Raw genomic sequence first — 14,401 nt, 5'->3', positions numbered from 1 at the left:
TTTCTGCCCTTGGTGGAAGAGGATATTCAGCATCGTGCTGATGGCAAGGCTGTACCTTTTGTGTGACTATCTCTTCCTTACTTTTGCCTTTATTCTGCTCTTCTCGATCCCATTCTGCTCCAGATTATGCTCCCGGCCAGATTTTCCCCACATCTCCGATTGTAAAATCTAACCCATAGCCCTCAGCACTGCCTTTCCTTGGCAAGCCGTCCATCAACTCCCATTGGGAAGACAAAAAGGAAATGAGAAAAAAGCAGCAAAGCACAGATAAAGAAGCAAGGAAAAACTCCCACTAAAGCAGAAGAGGAGAGATATTGGAAAAGAGTAACATGCTAGAGACTCGAGTAATGTCATGGGAGATCCCTGGTATTATAATTATGCATTACATGTTGTAAAGTAAACCTGCTACTATACTTAAAATTAACTGCTGGCTATATTGAGTGCAGAAGGGGGACAAAGCAAAGTACTGTCATAGAAAAATGAGAGGAACATCTGGCCCTACAGGCCAGATGGATTCCCCTTTCCCAAACAAAACAACTGGTGAGAGCTGAATGACATGTAGCTACACAGCTGCAATCCTGATGTGCTGAAAACCTGACTCCAGCTACATCTGACAGGAGAGGGCCATCAGATATCAATTTCACAGTGTAGTGATGAGGGATCTAGGAGCTTTTCTAGGTGTCTGTTTCTGGAGAACATACAAGACTGTTGTTCATTTGATATACAGCTGAGGAAGTATCCTCGGGTGCTTAAGAACATTACAGTGGCAATCTGTACTAATAATAAATGTCAACAACTGAATTTCAAGCTTGATTTCTAGCTTGTAGTATGTGATTTGTTCAATAGTAAAACACCAGTGTACTTAGGATCCTTAGATAGACATATTGCAGGAAAATTCTCCTCCACAACCATCAATACCTGCAACATGTTAGAATTTTTGTTCCTGACCATGATCCAATGACTCATGCTTGCGTAGACATTGAATATTGATTGGGACTTCATTGAGTAACCTATAAACAATTACTGGCATAGATATTTCTGATCAGCTTCACTCTAAGGTGTAAATCGAACAAACCCAATTGGAAAACTGGGCGGAGGTTCATAACACTGAATGCATTTAATGCATTGTTTGCATCTCCAAAGGCAGAGAAAATAGGGAGAGTAAGTTTGTATTCACACCAATTTCTATTACATTTGTTTCCATTTAATGCCTTGTGTTTTCTTTCTTGGCTCTTTTTTTGGCATTTTCTTCCATTATCTCTTTTTTTTTAAAAAGGACTAATGATGCTATGATAGGGTTCCACAGATGTCCATGTCAAGTCTTAAGTGGTTGCAAGGTGACCAAGGCTAGGAACTGAATATTCAGCGGTATTTGACATTTCTGAAGGATAGGCAGAAAGGAAAAGGAGGTGGGATAGCTCTGTGAATCAAGGATGAGATCAGTGCAGTCGTGAGAAATGATATTAGCTCAGAAAATCAAGATAAAGAATCCGTTTGGGTGGCGATAAGAATTAATAAGGGAAAGAAGTCACTGGTGGGCGTAGGCTATAGGCCCCCTAACAGTAGCTACACTGGAGGACAAAGTATAAATCAAGAAATAATGGAGGCTTGTAAGAAAGGTACTGCAATAATCATGGGTGATTTTAATCCTCATATTGATTGGACAAATCAAATTGGCCAAGGTAGCCTTGAGGACAAGTTCATAGTGTATTCGGCATGGTTTCTTAGAAAAATATGTTGTGGAACCAACCAGGGAGCAGGCTATCTTAGACCTGGTACTGTGTAATGAGACCGGATTAATTAGTCTTGTAGTGAAGGATCCTCTTGGGAAGAGTGATCATAGCATGGTAGAATTTCAAATTCAGTTTGAGACAGAGAAGTTTGGGTCTCAAACCAGTGTTTTGAACCTAAATAAAGGCAATTATGAAAGTATGAAGGCAGAGTTGGCTAAAGTGGACTGGGAAAATAGATTAAAGGGTACGACAGTAGATAAGCAGTGACAGACATTTAAGGAGATATTTCATGATGTTCAGGAAAAATATATTCCAGTGAGAAAGAAGGATGAACCACTATAGCTAACTAAGGAATAAAGGATGATATATTAAAAACAAAGGCACACAATGTTGTGAAGATTAGTGGTAAGCCAGAGGATTGGGAAATATTTAGAAACCAGCAAAGGACGACTAAAAAAAAATAATAGAGGGAGAAGATAGATTGAGAGCAAACTAGCAAGAAATATAAAAACAGACAGAGCTTCTGCAGGTATATAAAAAGGAAGGGAGGAGGTAAAGTATGATGAGATTGGGGAATTAATAATATGAAACGGGGAAATGGCAGAGATTTTGAACAAATATTTTGTATCGGTCTTCATAGTAGAAGACACTAAAAGCATCCCAATAATAGATAATCAAGGGGGTATAGGGAGGGAGGAACATAAAACTATCACTAGAAAAAAGTACTCGGTAAAATAATGGGACTAAAGGTGGACAAGTCCCCTGGACCTGATGGTCTGCTTCAAAGGGTCTTAAAAGAGGTAGCTACAGAGAGAGTGGATGCATTGGTAGCAATCTACCAAAATTCCCTGGATTCTGGAGAGGTTCCAGCAGATTGAAAAACCGCAAATGTAACACCCCTATTCAAGAAAGGAGGGAGACAGAAAGCAGGAAACTATAGACCAGTTAGCCTAACATCTGTCATTGAGAAAATGCTGGAGACCATTATTAAGGAAGTAGTAGCAGGACATTTAGAAAGTCAAGCAGAGTCAGCATGGTTTTATGAAAGGGAAATCATGTTTGACAAATTTATTGGAGTTCTTTGAGGATGTAACGAGCAGGGTGGATAAAGGGGAACCAGTAGATGTAGTGTATTTGGATTCCCAGAAGGTATTCGATAAGTTGCCACATGAAAGGTTACTGCACATGCATACGAAGCGTGGATAGAGGATTGGCTAACTAACAGAGAACAGAGTCGTGATAAATGGGTCATTTTCAGGTTGGCAATCTGTAATTTAGTGGGGTGCCACAGGGACCAGTGCTGGGGGTTCCTCAACTCCCGCTCCCCACCCCCCCCCCCCCATTTCTCCTCTCACTTTCTCCTCCCCCCCCGCCCCATTCTCTCCCTTCCTCCCTCTCTCTCTCTCTCTCTCTCTCTCTCTCTCTCTCTCTCCCTCTCTCTTCCCTCTCTCTCCCCTCCTCCCGCCCCCCGTTCTCTTTCTCCTCCCCCCCGCGCTCTCTCGTCCCTCCCCCCCCACCCACGCGCTCTCGCTCCTCCTCCCCCCTCCTCCCCCCCCGCGCTCTCGCTCCTCCTCCCCCCCCCGCGCTCTCGCTCCTCCACCCCCCCCCGCGCTCTCGCTCCTCCTCCCCCCCCCCGCGCTCTCGCTCCTCCTCCCCCCCCCGCGCTCTCGCTCCTCCTCCCCCCCCGCGCTCTCGCTCCTCCTCCCCCCCCGCGCTCTCGCTCCTCCTCCCCCCCCCCGCGCTCTCGCTCCTCCTCCCCCCCCCCGCGCTCTCGCTCCTCCTCCCCCCCCCGCGCTCTCGCTCCTCCTCCCCCCCCCCGCGCTCTCGCTCCTCCTCCCCCCCCCCCGCGCTCTCGCTCCTCCTCCCCCCCCCCGCGCTCTCGCTCCTCCTCCCCCCCCCGCGCTCTCGCTCCTCCTCCCCCCCCCCGCGCTCTCGCTCCTCCTCCCCCCCCCGCGCTCTCGCTCCTCCTCCCCCCCCCCGCGCTCTCGCTCCTCCTCCCCCCCCCCGCGCTCGCTCCTCCTCCCCCCCCCGCGCTCTCGCTCCTCCTCCCCCCCCGCGCTCTCGCTCCTCCTCCCCTCCCCGCGCTCTCGCTCCTCCTCCCCCCCCCGCGCTCTCGCTCCTCCTCCCCCCCCCGCGCTCTCGCTCCTCCTCCCCCCCGCGCTCTCGCTCCTCCTCCCCCCCCCGCGCTCTCGCTCCTCCTCCCCCCCCCGCGCTCTCGCTCCTCCTCCCCCCCCCGCGCTCTCGCTCCTCCTCCCCCCCCGCGCTCTCGCTCCTCCTCCCCCCCCCGCGCTCTCGCTCCTCCTCCCCCCCCGCGCTCTCGCTCCTCCTGCCCCCCCCGCGCTCTCGCTCCTCCTCCCCCCCCGCGCTCTCGCTCCTCCTCCCCCCCCGCGCTCTCGCTCCTCCTCCCCCCCCCGCGCTCTCGCTCCTCCTCCCCCCCCCGCGCTCTCGCTCCTCCTCCCCCCCCCCCCGCGCTCTCGCTCCTCCTCCCCCCCCCCGCGCTCTCGCTCCTCCTCCCCCCCCCGCGCTCTCGCTCCTCCTCTCCCCCCCCCCCGCGCTCTCGCTCCTCCTCCCCCCCCGCGCTCTCGCTCCTCCTCCCCCCCCCCCCGCGCTCTCGCTCCTCCTCCCCCCCCCCGCGCTCTCGCTCCTCCTCCCCCCCCCCGCGCTCTCGCTCCTCCTCCCCCCCCCCCGCGCTCTCGCTCCTCCTCCCCCCCCCCCGCGCTCTCGCTCCTCCTCCCCCCCCCGCGCTCTCGCTCCTCCTCTCCCCCCCCCGCGCTCTCGCTCCTCCTCCCCCCCCCGCGCTCTCGCTCCTCCTCCCCCCCCCGCGTTCTCGCTCCTCCTCCCCCCCCGCGCTCTCGCTCCTCCTCCCCCCCCGCGCTCTCGCTCCTCCTCCCCCCCGCGCTCTCGCTCCTCCTCCCCCCCCGCGCTCTCGCTCCTCCTCCCCCCCCCGCGCTCTCGCTCCTCCTCCCCCCCCGCGCTCTCGCTCCTCCTCCCCCCCCGCGCTCTCGCTCCTCCTCCCCCCCCGCGCTCTCGCTCCTCCTCCCCCCCGCGCTCTCGCTCCTCCTCCCCCCCGCGCTCTCGCTCCTCCTCCCCCCCCGCGCTCTCGCTCCTCCTCCCCCCCCGCGCTCTCGCTCCTCCTCCCCCCCCGCGCTCTCGCTCCTCCTCCCCCCCCGCGCTCTCGCTCCTCCTCCCCCCCCGCGCTCTCGCTCCTCCTCCCCCCCCGCGCTCTCGCTCCTCCTCCCCCCCCGCGCTCTCGCTCCTCCTCCCCCCCCCGCGCTCTCGCTCCTCCTCCCCCCCCCGCGCTCTCTCTCTCTCGCTCCTCCTCCCCGCTCACGCACCCCCCTCGCTCCTCCCCATCTCTCTCTCGCTCCTCCCCATCTCTCTCTCGCTCCTCCCCATCTCTCTCTCGCTCCTCCCCATCTCTCTCTCGCTCCTCCCCATCTCTCTCTCGCTCCTCCCCATCTCTCTCTCGCTCCTCCCCATCTCTCTCTCGCTCCTCCCCATCTCTCGCTCGCTCCTCCCCATCTCTCGCTCGCTCCTCCCCATCTCTCGCTCGCTCCTCCCCATCTCTCGCTCGCTCCTCCCCATCTCTCGCTCGCTCCTCCCCATCTCTCGCTCGCTCCTCCCCATCTCTCGCTCGCTCCTCCCCATCTCTCGCTCGCTCCTCCCCATCTCGCGCTCGCTCCTCCCCATCTCGCGCTCGCTCCTCCCCATCTCGCGCTCGCTCCTCCCCATCTCGCGCTCGCTCCTCCCCATCTCGCGCTCGCTCCTCCCCATCTCGCGCTCGCTCCTCCCCATCTCGCGCTCGCTCCTCCCCATCTCGCGCTCGCTCCTCCCCATCTCGCGCTCGCTCCTCCCCATCTCGCGCTCGCTCCTCCCCATCTCGCGCTCGCTCCTCCCCATCTCGCGCTCGCTCCTCCCCATCTCGCGCTCGCTCCTCCCCATCTCGCGCTCGCTCCTCCCCATCTCGCGCTCGCTCCTCCCCATCTCGCGCTCGCTCCTCCCCATCTCGCGCTCGCTCCTCCCCATCTCGCGCTCGCTCCTCCCCATCTCGCGCTCGCTCCTCCCCATCTCGCGCTCGCTCCTCCCCATCTCGCGCTCGCTCCTCCCCATCTCGCGCTCGCTCCTCCCCATCTCGCGCTCGCTCCTCCCCATCTCGCGCTCGCTCCTCCCCATCTCGCGCTCGCTCCTCCCCATCTCGCGCTCGCTCCTCCCCATCTCGCGCTCGCTCCTCCCCATCTCGCGCTCGCTCCTCCCCATCTCGCGCTCGCTCCTCCCCATCTCGCGCTCGCTCCTCCCCATCTCGCGCTCGCTCCTCCCCATCTCGCGCTCGCTCCTCCCCATCTCGCGCTCGCTCCTCCCCATCTCGCGCTCGCTCCTCCCCATCTCGCGCTCGCTCCTCCCCATCTCGCGCTCGCTCCTCCCCATCTCGCGCTCGCTCCTCCCCATCTCGCGCTCGCTCCTCCCCATCTCGCGCTCGCTCCTCCCCATCTCGCGCTCGCTCCTCCCCATCTCGCGCTCGCTCCTCCCCATCGCGCGCTCGCTCCTCCCCATCGCGCCCTCGCTCCTCCCCATCGCGCCCTCGCTCCTCCCCATCGCGCCCTCGCTCCTCCCCATCTCCCGCGCGCTCGCTCCTCCCCATCGCGCGCTCGCTCCTCCCCATCTCCCGCGCGCTCGCTCCTCCCCATCTCCCGCGCGCTCGCTCCTCCCCATCTCCCGCGCGCTCGCTCCTCCCCATCTCCCGCGCGCTCGCTCCTCCCCATCTCCCGCGCCCGCTCCTCCCCATCTCCCGCGCGCTCGCTCCTCCCCATCTCCCGCGCGCTCGCTCCTCCCCATCTCCCGCGCGCTCGCTCCTCCCCATAGAGTCCTTACACCTTACTATAGAATCACACGAGGCATGTACTGCAGATAAGGTCACTACATGACCTGAACCTTTATTCCCAGGACCAAGAAGTGCTGACCCTGCGTGGGACCTCCCTTTATATACCTGGATGTCCAGGTGAGGAGTGTCTCCCACAAGTTCACCCCTGTGGTCAAGGTGTGCATTTCTCAGGTGTATACAGTCTTGTTACATAAAGTTTACAGTTATGTGAAGGTTACAAACATGACACCACCTCCCCCCCAACGTCTTTGGATCAAAGATTGAGTCTTTCAGGCAGTCGACGCTCTCGTGCAGCGCCGCAGTTGGGGCTCTGGTGGTTGAGCCTTGGCATGCGTGGCTGTCGCCTGAGATGATTCCGGGCTGGCCGCACGGATTGTGCATGCTGGTGAATGGCCTTGTTGCTCGTTCGCTGGCAGTGGTGTGGGTAACATCTCATGATCTTCCTCAGGTTCCTCAGTGTCCATGCTGAACCTTTTCTTTATTTGGTCCAGATGGTTGTGGCATATCTGCCCATTGTTAAGTCTGACCACTATGACCCTATGACCCTCTTTGCCAATTACAGTACCCTCAAGCCACTTGGGTCCCAAAGCATGATTGAGAACGAATACAGGGTCATCGATTTCTATGCATCTCCCCACTGAGTTGCGATCATGGCACTCGATTTGGGACTGGTGCTTGCCCTCAACAATGTCTGACGGCTGGATGAATGAGGGACAGCCACGTTTTAAGCGTGCGTTTCATGAATAGTTCCGCGGGCGGGCCTCTCGTGAGCGAATGCGGGCAGGACCTATAGGCCAGCAGGAGGCGCGACAGGCGGTACTGAAGGGAGGGTCCTTGAATCCGGAGCATGCCCTGTTTTATGATTTGGACCGCTCGTTCCGCCTGGCCATTGGAAGCCGGCTTGAACGGTGCTGTCCTGACATGTTTGATACCATTACCTGACATAAATTCCTGGAATTCATAGCTAGTGAAACATGGGCCATTGTCGCTAACCAGGATGTCCGGCAAGCCATGGGTCACAAAGACCGTATGCAGACTCTCCACAGTGGTGGATGTCATGCACGAATTCAATATGATGCACTTGATCCATTTTGAGTATGCATCGACAACAATCAGGAACATTTTTCCCATGAACGGGCCTGCGTAGTCTATGTGAATACGTGACCATGGCCTGGTGGGCCAGGGCCACTGGCTGAATGGGGCCTCCCTGGGGGCATTTCCCAGCTAAGCACACGTCATGCACCTGCGAACACTGTTCTAGGTCTGAGTCAATTCCCGGCCACCATACATGTGACCGGGCAATGGCCTTTATTAGCACGATGCCAGGGTGCTTGGTGTGGAGTTCCCTGATGAATGCTTCCCTTCCTTTCTGGGGCATGACTACCCGGTTGCCCCATAGCAGGCAGTCGGCTTGGATGGAGAGCTCATCCATCCGTCTGTGAAACGGTCTGATCTCCTCGGGGCACGCTCATTGTGCGGGCGCCCAATCCCCGGTCAGGACACATTTCTTTATCAGGGCTAGGAGGGGATCTCTGTTGGTCTAGATTTTGATCTGGCAGGCTGTGATGGGGGAGCCTGCGGTGTCGAAAGCCTCAACGGCCATAACCATCTCAGCGCTTTGCTCCGACGCCCCCTCAGTGGGAGCCTGCTGAGCGCGTCAGCACAATTTTCGGTGCCTGGCCGGTGCCGTATGGTGTAGTCATACGCAGCCAGCGTTAGGGTCCACCGCTGTATGCGAGCTGACTCATTGGCATTGACAGCCTTGCTGTCGGACAACAGGGATGTTAATGGCTTGTGGTCCGTTTCTAACTCGAACCTTCTGCCAAAAAGGTACTGGTGCATCTTTTTCACCCCGTAGACACATGCGAGTGCTTCCTTTTCAACCATCCCATATCCCCGTTATGCCTGGGAGAGCAACCTGGAGGCATAAGCCACAGGTTGAAGTTGGCCCTCATCATTACTCTGCTGCAACATGCACCCAACCCCATAGGATGATGAATCACATGTTAAAACCAGTTTCTTACAGGGGTTGTACAAGGTCAACAGCTTGTTAAAACAAAACCGGTTCCGCACCCGATTGAAAGCCCGTTCTTGACAGTCCTCCCAAAACCATTTGCAACCCTTACGCAGGAGCACGTGTAGCAGCTCCAACAATGTGCTTAAGTTCGGCAGAAAGTTCCCGAAATAGTTCAAGAGTCCCAGGAATGACCGCAACTCCGATGTGTTGCCGGGCCTGGGCGCACGACGGATCGTCTACATTTTGGATTCGGTGGGCCAGATCCCGTCTGCGGCAACCCCCCTGCCCAAAAACTCGACCTCTGGGGCGAAAAACACACACTTGGGCTTCTTTAGTCGCAAGCCTACCCAGTCCAGTCGGCATAGCACCTCCTCCAGGTTGTGGAGGTGTTCCTCGATGTCTCGACCCGTGATTAGGATGTCATCTTGGAATACAGTTGTTCCAGGAATGGATTTAAGCAAGCTTTCCATGTTCCTCTGGAAGATAGCGGCCACTGAACGAATGCAAAACGGACACCTGTTATAAAACAAATAGCCACTTGTGCGTGGTGATGGTGGTCAGAAGCTTGGATTCTTCAGCCAGTTCCTGAGTCATGTAGGCTGAAGTGAGGTCCAACTTGGTGAACATCTTGCCACCTGCCAGCGTGGCAAAAAGATCCTCCGCTCTCGGAAGCGGGTATTGGTCCTGTATTGACACTCGGTTGATGGTGGCCTTGTAGTCGCCACAAATCCTGACCGAGCCATCCGCTTTTAGGCCAGGAACGATGGGGCTTGCCCAGTCACGGAATTCAACAGGGGAAATTATGCCCTCTCTTAGCCTGTCCAACTCACTCGCATTTCTCTCAAGCATCACATACGGCACGGCTTTGTGGTGCACTGATCTGCCATCCGGGGTGATGCGTATCCCTACTTTGGTGCCTTTAAAAGTCCCGATACCTGGTTGAAAAAGTGACTGGAATTTCTGTAGGACCTGTGAGCATGAACTTCGCTCCACAGATGAAATGGCATGCACACCCCCCCCCCCCCCCCCCCCACATTTCCAGTTCATCTCGGCTAACCAGTGACCACCAAGTTTGCACTGCGTAGTACTGGGATGATCTCTCTGGTGTACGTCTGTAACTGCGTGTCAATGCGTTCCAGTTTGGGCCTGTTAGCTTTGAGTGGCCGTAGTTTTTCAAATTGGTGGGCACTCATAAGTGACTGGCTGGCTCCTGTGTCCAGCTCCATGTGTACCGGGATGCCATTTAATAGGACTTTCATCATCATAGGTGGCATTTTGGGAGATGAGCTGTGGATGTCTGCCACATGAACCCGCTGGAGTTCAGCATCCATAGCTTTGCCCCAAGCATCAACCTGCCTTGCAGACCCCTCATCTGGTTCCTCTGCCTTGCTACAGGCTTTCTGCACATTCTGGCCAAATGTCCATTGAAGTTACAGTTTCTACAGATAAATTGTTGAAACCTACAGGTTTTCGTAGCATGTCTGCCACCGCACCTTCGACATGAGCTGAGATTGTTGTGAACAAAGAAACTGTTACCAGGCATTCCTCTCTGTCCCTTTGATCACTCCTGAGCACTCTGTTGGTGAGTGTCAATGGCCCCATCCCGGGACGCATTGTCCCTTGTGATGGCGTGAATTGCCGATCCCCCTTCCATTGTCTCTGTTGCTGGCCCACCCGAGAGTCTGTTGATGCCTGGACGGTGTCGAATTGCCCTTGCCTGCCTGCGGGGTTTTGAGTCGCGTTTACAATGTTAACTCCCTGGTCCATCGCCACGTTGGAACCAGGGCTGCGTGCGTAAATTATCTTGGTCTCCTCTTCCCCTGCCGTGAAGGTCTGAGCTATCAACGCTGCCCTTTCCAAAGTCTCGTCCTTGGTCTCAATAAACTTCCTGAAAATTCCGGCTTGACCAATGTCCTCAATGAAGAAATCCCTTAACATCTACCCCCTGCAGGCGTCTGTGAACTTACAGGCTGGCCAAACGCCGAAGGTCCGCAATGAAGTCCGCTATGCTTTGTACCTCCCGACGTCGGTGCGTATAGAATCGGTGTCGGGCCATGTGTATACTGTTCGCCGGTTTGAGGTGCTCACCGATCAGTGTGCTGAGCTCTTCAAAGGACTTGTCCACTGGCTTCTCGGGTGCGAGCAGGTCTTTCATCAGCGCATACATCTTGGATCCACAGCTGGTCAGTAGATGCGCCCTCCGCTTGTCAACTGCTTCCTCTCCCAGCCAGTCCTTCGTGACAAAGCTCTGCTGGAGCCTCTCAACGAAATTATCCCAGTCCTCACCAACACAGTACCGTTCCTCTGTGCTACCAGTGGCCATCCTCGTGGGTCGTTGATTCCCGTTTCTTCTCACCAAATGTAGTGTCCTTGCACCTTACTATAGAATCACACAAGGCATGTACTGCAGACAAGGTCACGACATGACCTGAACCTTTATTCCCAGGACCAAGAACTGCTGAACCTGCGTGGGACCTCCCTTTTATATACCTGGATGACCAGGTGAGGAGGGTCTCCCACAAGTTCACCCCCTGTGGTCAAGGTGTGCATTTCTCAGGTGTATACAGTGTTGTTACATAAAGGTTGCAGTTATGTGAAGGTTGCAAACATGACACTCATTCACTCTCCCTCCCTCCCTCTCTTCCCCCTCTCCGTCTCTCTTCCCCCTCTCCGTCTCTCTTCCCCCCCCCCTCCGTCTCTCTTCCCCCCCCCCTCCGTCTCTCTTCCCCCCCCCCTCCGTCTCTCTTCCCCCCCCCCCCTCCGTCTCTCTTCCCCCCCCCCTCCGTCTCTCTTCCCCCCCCCCCCTCCGTCTCTCTTCCCCCCCCCCCCGTCTCTCTTCTCCCCCCCCCCCCCTCCGTCTCTCTTCTCCCCCCCCCCCCCTCCGTCTCTCTTCCCCCCCCCCTCCGTCTCTCTTCCCCCCCCCCCCCTCCGTCTCTCTTCCCCCCCCCCCCTCCGTCTCTCTTCCCCCCCCTCCATCTCTCTTCCCCCCCCCCTCCGTCTCTCTTCCCCCCCCTCCGTCTCTCTTTCCCCCCCCCCTCCATTCCCATATTGTTTGCTGTCTATTTTCTGTTGCTCTATTCCATTGAAGTCACTAGGTGGGGAATCTAGAATTTAAGCATTTGTCAGTTCAAAAGCTCATTGCACTTGCAATGAATTGCACTTTTAATGGAATTCTGAACATAAGTATACTATAATGTCACAAGAATCTTGGATAACTGCATTAAGTAATTTAGCATGTTAATCCTATCCTATAAGATCTACATGATATGGTGCTTTGTGACTGTCAAATGTGTATATTGAATAACAGAATGTTACACTACCTGTTGGAATTGATCTACCTAACCTGTTAATTCATGCATGATTTAACATCATTCTTAAATATTAACAATTGAAACGTAAATCCTCATTTGCTCTTTTTTGAACCGGGCCTGCAGCTTAGTCAATGTTTCCTAATTTGCTGGAATGCTGATACACTAGGTCTTTGCTCATTAGCATTGTTTAGATCAGCATTCTGGAAGAGTAATTGAAGCCAGTTACATCACAGCAGCCTATTGTATAAATTATAAATATTTTATACTGAAGGAGGCTCAGGAGGACTGTTAAGGTTTTAGTCGGCACATAGCTTCTTGCAGTCAGTGTTGCCAGAATCTGAACCTGTGTTACTATATAATGGAATGGCCAGTAAGTGAACAAAGAACAACATTAAGCATACAAAGATACTGTAGAATAGCAGTTTTTATATATTAAATAGACTTCTTTTTCCACAGATATGCGTCGCAAAGATGTCTACACGAAATTCCCAGGCTGTGGATTCAGTTATCAAACCGCTTGATACCATTCCTGAGGACAGAAAAGTCAAAGTGCAAAGGACACAGAGCAGTTTTGACCCATTTGACAAACCGACAAGTCAAGTGAAGAGGGTCCATTCTGAAAACAATGCGTGCATCAACTTCAAGAGCTCATCCGGTGGTAAAGAGTCTCCAAAATTGAGACGACACTCCAGTCCCAGTTCAGTAAGTCCATTGTTACTTTAACATGATTCCTCTCTATTGTTAGCATTTAAACTTTTTGCATTTTGCGTTTTTGACATACTTTTTGTAAATAGTGATAGTTTTTATTCTGCAGGAAAATAGTTTCTTGACTTAAAAATTTATGGATGTTAGCATGGTTATGTCACTTATACAGTAAATATCTGAAGCGATACATTTTGTTCCTTTCTGCATCAATTCAAGGAAAGATTATCTTGTAGAAATGAATGCTCTGAATCTGTATTCGTAACTTAGTTGTTCACTCTGGAAAAGCTGATGAGCAGACGTAAAGTGCTTTTCCAGAGGGGAGGCGATAAGTTGGAGACTGAATTGACTTGCACTGTCCTATTATACCTTGTAGTCAAAACTTACACTGGCCAAGGCCTTGGGGGCAGGTTCTCGGCTGCTATTGGAGTCATTGAATGGTGCGGACATGCTTGCTCCCTTGATCATGCTCTCTTGCTCTCATTAATATTACTATAGTCTTTGATCCTCAGAACTCTCCTCTCTCGTTCCCCTCAAACTGCAATATGTACCATCCTGTGCACTTTTTTTTTTAACCTCCCTGCATCCAACTCTGTTAAGCAATGCAATAAAGATTTTTCTATCGCAATCTCTTCTCAGAACCTTAAACAATAATTACTTGCATACTTCTTCCTACAATCTATAGCCCTTTGAAAACCAAGTTAGATGTCTGGTTTACTTGTATTCTTTCCTATTCTTTACAAGCTTGACATGTTGCATCATGGTCCTTGGCCTTTCTGCTAGGTTTCTCAACAAATTCTAAGAAACACAGACAATGTTTGCCAAAATAAAGCTGTTGTGTTGGTTTGCTAATCCAATTTACTACTTGATTTCGTATGCATATTTAAACAAAAGCTAGGGAGAGAAATGACTATATATTGGATATTTTTTTCTAATATTGTATCACGTTAGAAGTGATAAATGATGGGAGTTAAAAAATAGAGATTAAATGTTGACACTTTTGATTAAATTATGTGCAAGAGATTGTACTTTGTATAGAATGTCTTCAATTGTAGTAGAAATACAGTGGTTTGCAAATTGCAGAGTCAGAATACATGATGGAATGTTTCTATCCTTTTGCATTTCCAAATTTATATGCTCATTGTAATATTCTACCTCTTGACTTTGTGCCTCTTATTTATCACAAATCTATCTCTTGTGAAATTGGCTGACTGACACATGGACATTTTTTAAAATAAATTGCAATTGAGTATAATGCAAACTATGAAACAAATTAAAATGCATTATTTGGGAAATAAATACTAAGGTGTATGTAAGAAGTGAACATTCTTATTTTTCCTAATTTATTACTTATGAAATCTGAGAAAAATCTGACCTGAAGATAAAGTAAGCATGATAACATTGTTGATCTTAACAAGACAGTTAATTTTCCATGGTAATCAAATGTGATAAAATAGAGCAGATAAAATAGGCACACATTGTGGGCACAAAGTGAAAAACATGAGTGACTAAACAATGTGATAACAATAATCATAGTAGTGGTGGAAATGACGTGGACCCATTTTCTCTGATAATGCTTTGCTTTGCAGAGTGGGGGGGGGGGGGGGGCAGGGGGAGAATAAACCAGCAATATTTTCATAAATTTCAATCACTTTTTTTTTGTTGGTTTGTGTATATTAGTTAGTGATCTGTATGCAGCATTTTAGACATCTTGCAATTAATATTTTATTTAGTAAAAATGCATAGCTTTAAAATGAGC

At 52.6% G+C, this 14,401-nt stretch overlaps 1 protein-coding gene across 2 annotated transcripts in view; it reads left to right on the top strand.

Annotated features, from left to right (window-relative positions):
• cdk14 (cyclin dependent kinase 14) overlaps nt 1-14,401 on the top strand; it is an 860,906-nt gene that overhangs the window by 222,929 nt on the left and 623,576 nt on the right. For both annotated transcript variants that reach the window (XM_070881317.1, XM_070881319.1), the window contains one exon: nt 12,397-12,642. In XM_070881317.1, the coding sequence (XP_070737418.1) occupies nt 12,397-12,642 (246 nt within the window). The remainder of the gene's footprint in view (nt 1-12,396; nt 12,643-14,401) is intronic.

This window comes from Pristiophorus japonicus, chromosome 5 (genome assembly GCF_044704955.1).
Source record: "Pristiophorus japonicus isolate sPriJap1 chromosome 5, sPriJap1.hap1, whole genome shotgun sequence".
NCBI classification, from domain to species: Eukaryota; Metazoa; Chordata; class Chondrichthyes; family Pristiophoridae; genus Pristiophorus; species Pristiophorus japonicus.
This window is presented reverse-complemented; position numbering and strand designations above follow the sequence as displayed.